General features: G+C 41.9%; 1 protein-coding gene across 1 annotated transcript; it reads left to right on the forward strand.

Moving 5' to 3' along the window:
• Positions 1 to 206: 206 nt before the first annotated feature.
• LOC119811617 (disintegrin and metalloproteinase domain-containing protein 26A-like) lies at positions 207 to 2,407 on the forward strand. Its single transcript, XM_038325514.1, has one exon. The coding sequence runs from the start codon at positions 242 to 244 to the stop codon at positions 2,405 to 2,407; it is 2,166 nt and encodes a 721-aa protein (XP_038181442.1). The 5' UTR covers positions 207 to 241.
• Positions 2,408 to 11,529: the final 9,122 nt, after the last annotated feature.

Consider the following 11,529-nt stretch of genomic DNA (forward strand, 5'->3'; position numbering starts at 1 on the left):
TTGTTCTCTAAGCTGACTTTTTCCCGATTTACATATGGCTGTGGCTGCCCCTCTTTTCTGTTTCTTTTAGTCCTGCTGGTCTGATGGATCAACTCTGCCAGAAGACATACCACAAAAGGCCAGTGCTGCACACAACCAGACCAACTGAGGACTAGGAGAGCTGGGTTTTCTCTTGTTCCTCCTTTGTTCTCTAATAGGACATAGTGACTGTGGATGAGGTTCTGGTCCATGCTATAGGATTATGGTCCTTCAGCTCTGCCTGTGGATGCTGCACTTTCTTCCTGCATGGTCACCAACTGTACATGCTATGTACAGTAGCCCTCCTGAAGTAGTAATACCCGTGAGGGTCACTGATACTGGGAGACATAATAGTTCTCTAGGGTGGCTGTCCTATGGTCTGCGCTTTGGAGGAGAGAGACACATTATCACCATGAAACCCACGAAATATTTTATATCCAGAAACTTTTTACTGCTCACCTACACTGACCAAGGGGATCTCCGTGGAGAGCAGCCTTTTGTGCGGACTGACTGCTACTACCACGGCCATGTCAATGGAGACCCAGAATCCACGGTCATTATGAATACCTGTTTAGGGAGTTTGCAAGGCATACTAGAGATAAACGGCACAGCTTATGAAATCAGGCCAAAGAATCTGACTTCCACATTTGAACATCTCATATACAAAATAGACAGGGAGGACTCAGAATTACATTCTATGAGATGTGGGTTAACAGATGAAGAAATAGCGCGACAAATGAAGATTCAAGAAAGCAAGGACTCCACACTAATGCAAAGCCAATATGAGAATTGGTGGACCCATCACAAGTATCTTGAATATTTTGTGGTGATAGATAATCAACGATATGTTTATAGGGCAAGTAATGTCACGACTTGCATGCTAGAAACATTTGAAGTTGTCAATGGACTAAATGGTTATTATCTTCAGATAGATATTAGTGTGATTATAACTACACTGCAAGTTTGGACCCAAATAAACGAAGTCAATGTAACACAAGGTATAGGCGGAGTCCTAAATGATTTCTGCAGTTGGAAGAATAGACACTTTCACAATCGCATTAGACATGATATTGCACATCTTTTACCCAGGCAAGGTTATGGAGCACATTTAGGGCTAGCTTATGTAGGTACAGTTTGCACATCACTGAATTGTGCAGTTAACAGTTTCAGGACTGATAGATTATCAGACCTGTCATTCATTATTGCACATGAGATGGGTCATAACTTGGGTATGCATCATGACGAGAAATTCTGTAAATGTGGGTTATCAAATTGTATAATGGCCCCAGCAAAATCCAATTCCCCTAAGTTTAGCAACTGCAGTTATGAGTATATGTATTCCAAGATTACCAGGAGAAATTGTTTGAATAATGATCCAGATATAGTCGTAACCCTCAACCTCACTTTGTGTGGGAATAATGTGGTTGAGGAAGGAGAGCAGTGTGACTGTGGATCCCTGGCATCCTGTCTACATGATCCATGCTGTAGCCAAGACTGTGTGTTCAAACCCAACGCTGAATGTGCTCAAGGGCCTTGCTGCGAAGACTGCAAGTTCAAACCACCAGGAACACTGTGTAGAAGACAGAAGAATGAATGTGACCTTCCAGAGTGGTGCAATGGGACTTCAGCTGAGTGTCCAGAAGACGTATACAAGAAAGATGGAAGCCCTTGCGGGGGTGATGGTTATTGCTATAAAATGAATTGTCCTAAACGTGAAGAACACTGTCAGAGACTGTTTGGCAAAACAGCCAGGAGTGCAAATAAGAATTGCTACATGAAAATGAACAAACAGGGTGACCGTTTTGGTAACTGTGGTAACGATAGCTCTAACTACAGAAGATGCGAGAATGCTGATGTACTCTGTGGACGAATTCAGTGTGAAAATGTAAGACAGATTCCACGTAGGAGGAGCCATGAAACAGTGCATTGGACTCACTTCAATAATGTCAACTGCTGGAGTATAGACTATCATTTTGGAATGACATTAGAAGACAGCGGAGCAGTGACAGATGGCACAGGTTGTGGTCAAAATCATTTATGCGCTAATAGGAAGTGCATTCATAAGTCTGATTTGTTAAGTAACTGTTCAGCATTCCAGTGCAATATGAAAGGAGTCTGTAACAATAAACATCACTGCCATTGTGACGTCTTCTGGGAGCCACCAGACTGTCAACTAAGTGGCTTTGGAGGTAGTATAGACAGTGGACCTCCCCCAAGGATACGTAAGTCCAACATAGGTATGCTCATACTAGGTTTATTGATTTTCTTTTTGGTTTTATTTTTCTTGATTTTCCTAATTACAACAAAGAAATTCCGTGATAAACTCAAGGAAATGTTCTACTCAAATACTGAACCTGGCATTGATGACAAGAGCCAAAATACCAAGTAAAAGAAATAATAACAAAATATTTACTCTATTGAAACTCCATCATGTATTAGTTTGTTGACTTCTGAACATAGAACTATCACTGTGTGTGTAAGAAATTCCAGACCAGAAATCCCAGAGACCTCCTTGTTTGAATATCAAAACAATTCACCATCAAATAAAAGGAGAATCTACCATACTTATACTTTTCTTTATTATAATCAATATTTTGCCTTATTTTTAATAGAATTAATGTCTGCTGGTGATTATTATAGGTTCAACCAAGGTCTTCTTATATATTTCTTTGCATTTGCTTTCTCTCAGGTCTAACCCTCCTCCCCTTTTCCTTCTGCCTCGTCACTTAGAGAGAAGGAATTTCCAAATACAGTTTTCTCGTGGCAATTCCTTTCTTCTAGAATCTAACCCTAGGAGAGTCACAGTGAGATCTGAAAGTTGAGAAAGTGGTTTGAGGTTCCCAGCATGGTTGCTGGTGTCTCAGCTCTCACCTGAATGGTATCATTAGCCTCACTCGGCAGATGATTTTAACATGGGTTTGAAAACTTAACAGCCCTGTTCTAGTTAAGGTTACTATTGCAATTATGAAACACCATTAGCAAAGCGAATCAGGTTTAAAAAGGATTCACTGGACTCTTATTTCCTTATCATTATCCATCATCTGAGGAGGTCAGGACAGGAACTCTAATGGGGCAGGAACCTGGAGGCAGGAAATGAGGCAGAAGCCATGGAAGGGTGTTGTTTACTGGCTTAGTCCTCCCGCCTTGCACTGTCTGCTTTCTTTTTTTTTTCTCATTTTTTTTTATTAAAGATTTCCATCTCCTCCCCTCCTCGTCCCCCTTCCCTCCCCTCCCTTCCACCCATACCCCCACTCCACCCCTCTCCAAGACAAAGAGCCATCAGGGTTCCCTTCACTATGTTAAGTCCAAGGTCCTCCCAGCTCCCCCTAAGTCCAGGAAGGTGAGCAACCAAACTGACAAGGCTCACAGTGAGCCCGTCCATGCTGTAGAGTTCACGTTCATTGCCGTTGTCCTTGGTTTCTCAGTCCTCCTCCACCGTCAGCCATTCAGAGAGTCCGGTTTGGTCCCCTGTTCCTTCAGTCCCATTCCAACTGGACTTGGTGGTCTCCCGTTAGATCTATCCCACCATCTCAATGGGTACACGCACTCCTCACGGTCCTGACTTCCTTGCTCATGATCTCCCTCCTTTTGCTCCTCATCAGGACCTTGGGAGCTCAGTCTGGTGCTCCTATTGGGGCTCTGTCATTTTCTCCATCCAATGCCAGGTGAAGGTTCTATGGTGATATGCAAGATATTCATGAGTATGGCAATAGGATCTGGACATTTCTGGCACCCTTTCCTCAGTGAAGGAACTAGCTGGGGGCGTCTTCCTGGACACCTGGGAACCCCTCTAGAGTCAAGTCTCTGCCAACCCTAGAATGGCTCCCTTAACTAAGATATATAATTCCTTGTTCCCCTATCCACCCTTCCTATATCCCAACCATCCTATTCCCCCAAGCTCTTCCCATCCTCCACTTCACACTTTTCTCTCCCCATCCCTCCCTCCCCCCACCCCACCCCACCCCACCCCACCCCCATGTTCCCATTTTTTGTCCAGCAATCTTGTCTACTTCCAGTATCCAGGAGGATAACTATATGTTTTTCTTTGGATTCACCTTCTTATATAGCTTCTCTAGGATTTTTTACGAATTATAGGCTCGATGTCCTTTATGGCTAGAAACCAATTATGAGTGAGTACATCCCATGTTCATCTTTTTGGGCCTGGGTTACCTCACCCAGGATGGTGTTTTCTATTTCCATCCATTTGTATGCAAAATTCAAGATGTCATTCATTTTTACCGCCGAGTAGTACTCTAATATGTATATATTCCATACTTTCTTCATCCATTCTTCCACTGAAGGGCTTCTAGGTTGTTTCCAGGTTCTGGCTATTACAAATAATGCTGCTATAAACATAGTTGAACAAATGCTTTTGTAATATGATTGGGCATCTCTTGGGTAAATTCCCAAGAGTGGGATTGCTGGGTCCTGGGGTAGGTTGATCCCAAATTTCCTGAGAAACCTCCACACTGCTTTCCAAAGCGGTTGCACAAGTTTGCATTCCCACCAGCAATGGATGAGTGTACCCCTTACTCCACATCCTCTCCAGCAAAGGCTATCATTGGTGTTTTGGATTTTAGCCATTCTGACAGGTGTAAGATGGTATCTCAACATTGTTTTGACTTGCATTTCCCTGATTGCTAAGGAGGTTGAGCATGACCTTAAGTGTCTTTTGGCCATTCGAACTTCTTCTGTTGAGAATTCTCTGTTCAGTTCAGTGCCCCATCTGCTTTCTTATACAAATAAGTATCAACAGCCCAGAAGTGGCACCACCGAAAAAGGGCAGGGACATTTCCATCCATCAGTAAATGAGAAAAAATTCTGCAGACCTGTGTACAGCTTGATCTTCTGGGGGCATTTTCTTGGTCAAGGTTTCCTGCTCAGATGACTATACCTTGTGTCAGATTGATATAAATATACATTGAAAGTAGACAAGATTTCCAGGCAAAAAAAATGGAAAGCTTGGGGATGGGGGTGGGATGGGGTAAGGGGAGATGGGGAGAGAGAAGTGAGAAGGGGAGGATGGGGAGAACTTGGGAGAATGGGACAGTTGGGACGGAGGAGGAGTAGATGTGGGAGCAGGTAAGTATATATCTTAATTAAGGAGGCCATTTGAGCATTGGCAAGAGACTGGACTCTAGAGGGGTTCCCAGGTATCCAAGGAGATGTCCCCAGGTTGTTCCTTCAGCAGCTGAGGAGAGAGCACCTGAACTGGCCCTATACTATAGCCACTCTGATGAATATCTTGTATACCACCATAGAACCTTCATCTGGCGATAGATGGAGATAAAGACAGAGACCCACATTGGAGCACCAGACTGAGCTCCCAAGGTCCTGATGAGGAGCAGAAGGAGGGAGAACATGAGCAAGAAAGTCAGGACTGTGAGGGGTGCGTTCACCCACTGCGACCATGGGACAGAACTAACAGGAGATCACCAAGACCAGTTGGGATGGGACTGATGGAACATGCGATCAAACCGGTCTCTTTGAATGTGGCTGATGGTGGAGGCTGACTGAGAAGCCAAGGACAATGGTGATGGGCTTTGATTCTACGGCATGGACGGGCTCTGTGTGAGCCTTGTCAGTTTGGATGCTCACCTTCCTGGACCTGGGGGGAGTTGGGAGGACCTTAGACTTAACATAGTATAGGGAACCCTGATGGCTCTTTGGCCTGGACAGGGAGGGAGTGGGGGTATGGGTGGAAGGGAGGGGAGGGGAGGGAAGGGGGAGGAGGGGAGGTGATGGAAATTTTTAATAAAAAAAATGAGAAAAAAAATTTCTGCCTCCTCCCCGCCTCCCATTTTCCTCCCCCTTCCCCCACTCCCCTACCTCCACTCCCCTCCCCCTCCTCTCACTCCCCTCCACCCCTCTACAGTCCAAAGAGCAGGGTTCCCTGCCCTGTTGGGAGTCCAAGGTCCTCCCCCCTCCATCCAGGTCTAGGAAGATGAGCATCCAAACATGCTAGGCTCCCACAAAGCCAGTACATGCAGTAGACTCAAAACCCAGTGCCATTGTCCTTGGCTTCTCAGCAGACTTCATTGTCCGCCATGTTCAGGGAGTCCAGTTTTATTCCATGCTTTTTCAGACCCAGTCCAGCAGACCTTGGTGAGCTCCGATTAGATCAGCCCCATCATCTCAGTGGGTGGGTGCACCACTCATGTTCCTGACTTCCTTGCTCATGTTTTCCCTCCTTCTGCTCCTCATCAGGACCTTGGGAGCTCAGTCCAGTGCTCCAATGTGGGTCTCTGTCTCTATCTCCATCCATCGCCAGATGAAGGTTCTATGAAGGTGATATGCAAGATATTCATCATTATGGCTATTGGATCGGGCCATTTCAGGTTCCCTCTCCTCAGCTGTCCAAGGAACTAGCTGGGGACATCTCCCTGGACACCTGGGAATCCCTCTAGGGTCAAGTTTCTTGCCAACCCTAAAATGGCTCCCTTAATTAAGATATAAACTTCCCTGCTCCCATATCCACCCTTCCTTTATCCCAACCATCTCATTCCCCCAAGCTCTTCCCATCCTTCCCTTCTCACTTTTCTCTCCCCATCTCCCCTTACCCCATCCCACCCCACCCCCAAGTTCCCAATTTTTGCCCGGCAATCTTGTCTACTTCCAATATCCAGGAGGATAATTATCTGTTTTGCTTTGGGTTCACCTTCTTAATTAGCCTCTCTAGGATCACAAATTATAGGCTCAATGTCCTTTATTTATGGCTGGAAACCAATTATGAGTGAGTATATCCCATACTCATCTTTTTGGGTCTGGGTTACCTCACTCAGGATAGTGTTTTCTATTTCTATCCATTTGCATGCAAAATTCAAGATGTCATTGTTTTTTACCACTGAGTAGTATTCTAATATGTATATATTCCACACTTTCTTCATCCATTCTTCCACTGAAGGGCATCTAGGTTGTTTATAGGTCTGGCTACTACAAATAATGCTGCTAAGAACAAAGTTAAACAAATGCTTTTGTAATATGATTGGGCGTCTCTTGGGTATATTCCCAAGAGTGGTATTGCTGGGTCCTGGGTAGGTTGAGTCCCGATTTCCTGAGAAACTGCCACACTGCTTTCCAAAGTGGTTGCACAAGTTTGCATTCCCACCAGCAATGGATAAGTGTACCCCTTACTCCACAACCTCTCTGGTTTCTCAACAGATCGTATAAATCTTTTGCTTTTTTTCTTTTCTTTATGTCTATAAGCAACTTATGAGTGAGTACATATGGTATTTGTCTTTCTGGGTTTGAGTTACCTCACACAATATGATATTTTCTAATTCCAGCCATTTGCCTGCAAATTTCAAGATGTCATTATTTTTTCCACTGTGTAGTACTTCATTGCGTAAATGTATAACACCTTTATCCATTCTTCAGTTGATGGGCATTTAGGTTGTTTCCAGGTTCTGGCTATGACAAATAATGTTGCTATGAACATAGATGAGCACATGTCCTTGTGGTAATATTAAGCATCCATTGGGTATATACCCAAAAGTGTTATTGCTGGGTCTTAAGAAAGGTTGTTTCCTAATTTTCTGAGAAATTGCCATACTGATTTCCAAAGTGGCTGTACCAGTTTACACTCACACAAGCCATTGAGGAGTGTTCCCTTTACTCCACATCCTCATCAGGATAAGCTGTCATCAGTGTTTTTGATCGTGGCCATTCTTATAGGTGTAAGATAGAATCTCAGAGTTGTTTTGATTTGCCTTTCTCTGATGGCTAAGGATGTTGAGCATTTCCTTAAGTGTCTTTCAACCATTTCAGATTCTTCTGTGAGATTTCTCTGTTTAGGTCTGTACCCCATTTCTAAACTTGGATTATTAGCTCAATTTCTTAAGTTCTTTGTATATTTTGAAGATCAGCCCTCTGTGCAATGTAGGTTTGGTGAAGATCTTTTCCCATTCTATATGTTGTTGTTTTGTCTTGTTGACTATTTCCTTTGCTTTACAGAAGGTTCTCAGCTTCAGAAGGTTCCATTTATTAATTATTTCTCTCAGTGTCTGTGCTACTGGGGTTATATTAAGGAAGAGGTCTACTGTGCCAATGCATTTATGTGTACTTCCCACTTGCTTCTCTATGAGGTTCAGTGTGGGTGACTTTATGTTGAAGTCTTTGATCCTTTGCGACTTGATTTTTGTGCATGTCGATAGTTTACAGTCACCTTTGTGAAAGGTCATAATTTTCTCTAGGGAAGGACTAGAGAAAGGCTAACAGTAAATCTTTTAGGTAATTCTTCCAGGTCCTTCATTAGGGGAATCTGGCCACTTCTTCATTCAAGAGGTTCTGGGTCTACAAACTGGCTCCAGGGTAGAAATTTGTTCCTGGGCCAAGATTCCCTTTTGCTATGATCCAATGTAAACTTTCTCTATTTGTTTAAAATTTTTCTGCTTATATAAGTCACACAAAACTTCAGCAGCCTTCTTATCTATCTCAGGCCTAGAAACACCATGCTTGATTAGCCAGTACCAAAGGTCCATACAGGTCATGCCGCCATACAATTTACTTTGCCTGTGATGACCATTATGGTTTGGCTATTATAAACATTGCTGTGTCTATGCTACCAATTAAAATATTAAAATAACTACTATCACCTTGCCTTTGGCAACTCAGTGCTTCTGCCTGCTCCCTCCTACCTGGGGGCCAAGTAAACCCATTGCATTCAATTCATTCACCTGTGTAGTGTCTCAAACCCTAAGGTCTGGCACGGGGGTGGGGGGTGGCCACAAGACTCTTCAAGTGTGCATGTTTCCATTTCACCATTTTCATCTTATAGGATTAGTGGAGAGTGTATCTTCTGGGTTTTTCTATTACGGAGGATTGGGCTTTACACAGTGTACCTACTGTAGTACTGCAATTTCTCTTGGACTTAAAATCTCTTCTACAAACTCTAAGAGATTTCAGACACTAGTCCAGACTGCTATTTCCAGAAAAACGTCCAATCACAGTAGATGGAGAAAAATAAAAGATTCTATGATAAAACCAAATGTAAACAATATCCATGTATAAACCGAACTGTAAAGAAAACTCCTTCTTAAAGAGGTAAACCACATCCAGTAGGAAATAAATAACCCCAGATTATTAAGTCAGAAGAGAGAAATACATACATACATGACAATAGCAAAATAATAGGAATCAACAAGCGGTGCTCCTTAGACAGGTCTCACTAACAAAGGTCCCAATTCCCCCAGTAAAAAGATACACATTCAAACAATAGATGTGAAAACAAGATTCTTCCTTTTACTATTTCCAAGTAACACACCATCACATCAAGGATAGAAATCACCTTAGGGTAAAAGGATAGAAAAACTACTCCAACCCAATGGATCTAAGAATCAAGCTAGTGTAGGCATTTTAATATCTGAAAAAATAGCCTTCAAACAATAGCCTATAATACAGGGTGAGGGGGAGGTTTATAGACAATAATTCACAAAGACATAATTCTTTCTTCATGCTGGGAGTGTAATTTGGAAAAATAAAATGTCTATTTCAGTCATTCCATTTCTAATTATATGGGAACACCACTTAAATTCCATTTGTGTTTGTACAAATTTAGGACATGTCTATAGCTGGTTTCTAGGTGAATTTTTAAAAGGCCTTTATTATTTAGTTATTCCTTCCCATATTCCTCCCATACCCCAGCCTCCCACCACTCACCCTAATTATTCTGTCCATTGAGAATTCATCTTTATCCTTTTATAGCAATATGTTCTTTTCCCCAATCCTTAGAAGATCCCCTCGTCCTCCTGACTGAGCCCTTACTATCTGACCTATGTGAATAGTCTAAATGAAGCTAACACTGTGAAGCTTAGTGCTATCATCTACAAGTAAGAAGAAACATACAATGTTTGTTTTGCTGCATCTGTGTTACTTCAATAAGGATTATTGTCTCTAGATCCAAATATTTATTTGAAAATTTCAAATTTTCAATTTCTTAGTGGCTGAACAACATCATATACAGAAATATATCACATATTCATCATCTATTCCTCAGTCAGAGAGTATGTAGGCTTTTTGTACTTTCTGGCTATTATGAATTGATCATGAATGGAAATGGATGATCAGGTATCTCTGTAGAAGGATGCCTTGCCTTGTGCTTTGGCATTTGATAGAGCTGGATCTTGTGCTTAATCATTCTTGGGATTGAGAAACCTTCATACTAATTTCCATAGTGCATCTATCAGTTTGTGCCCCAACCAGTAGTGAATAAGAGCTACAATTTACCCATAACCTCCCTAGCACCTGCTGTTGTTGTTTTATTGAACTTGGCAACAGTGATATTGCTAAGATGAATTGTCAAAGTAGACCTCATTTGCATTTCCCTGGTGGCTATATGGCTTATGCTTCACAACCAGTTTTGTTTCATATTTTGAGAATTCTCTTTTTAGTCCTGTACCCCATTTTTTCTTGGGAGTTGAGTTTTTCTGGATATTCAGTATTTTTTTAGCAGGCTGCATTTTGCACTTACAAAGAAGGGGCCAGTTAATTTATTACTTATCTTGAAGGGTAATCTTATAAGGAATCTTAAAGGAATCACAAACCTAAACTTTTATATATGAAAAAGAATCAGTCAGCTCTACTTTTTTTTTTTTTTTTTTTTTTTTTTTTTTTTTTTTTTTTTTTTTTTTTTTTGTTTTTCGAGACAGGGTTTCTCTGTAGCTTTGGAGCCTGTCCTGGAACTAGCTCTTGTAGACCAGGCTGGTCTCGAACTCACAGAGATCCGCCTGCCTCTGCCTCCCGAGTGCTGGGATTAAAGGCGTGCGCCACTGCCGCCCGGCCAGTCAGTCAGCTCTACTTTAAATCTTCAGGGTGCATATCTATTCAGTAATAGATTTTTTTTTTGTACCAGGAGATTGAGGGCTTAATGGGTACAAGGAATTAATCATCACCTTTGGTCATCAACCAAACCTAACAAGGAGAGTACATCAGCCAGTAATAATTGAACTGCTTTGTTCTTGTTCCCTGACCTTAGAAAGTTCCACATTCAATTGTGTGCCTTTCTAAAACTTTAGATTGTCTTCTTGGGTTTTTCACCTCAAAGGTATCTAACAAAAATATCTTAGTCTAACTTTGTTATTTTCAAAGTTTTGTTTTATTGTAATGCACGGTGAATGCATTTCCAGACATTAATGTTAAAAGAATTTAAACTAACTAAGCTACTAGGACTCAACTGTTAGTCATTAATTTGTGCTACAATCTATGCAGCTCTTTAGGTGAGACTCACAGACTCTGGCTGTGAAACATATCCTTGCATTTATTTTTATTTATCAAAACTCTGTATAAGTTTTTATTATTATCAAATTAGATAGTACAGCTTAGGGAAGAGTCATCTTCTTGAGAATTTGCAGGTAAAAATGCCCAGTAGAACGGGATGTTTCCAAGAGATAAACAGACTATATTACAGGCCGTGAGGATATCCCTATGTCCCCTCACACCATGCTAGATACCGGAGAAAAAGAACCTCAGCAGACACGTAAAGGCACAGCAGAAGCAAAGACATTCCAGGGTCTG

This window comes from Arvicola amphibius, chromosome 4 (genome assembly GCF_903992535.2).
Source record: "Arvicola amphibius chromosome 4, mArvAmp1.2, whole genome shotgun sequence".
NCBI lineage: Eukaryota > Metazoa > Chordata > Mammalia > Rodentia > Cricetidae > Arvicola > Arvicola amphibius.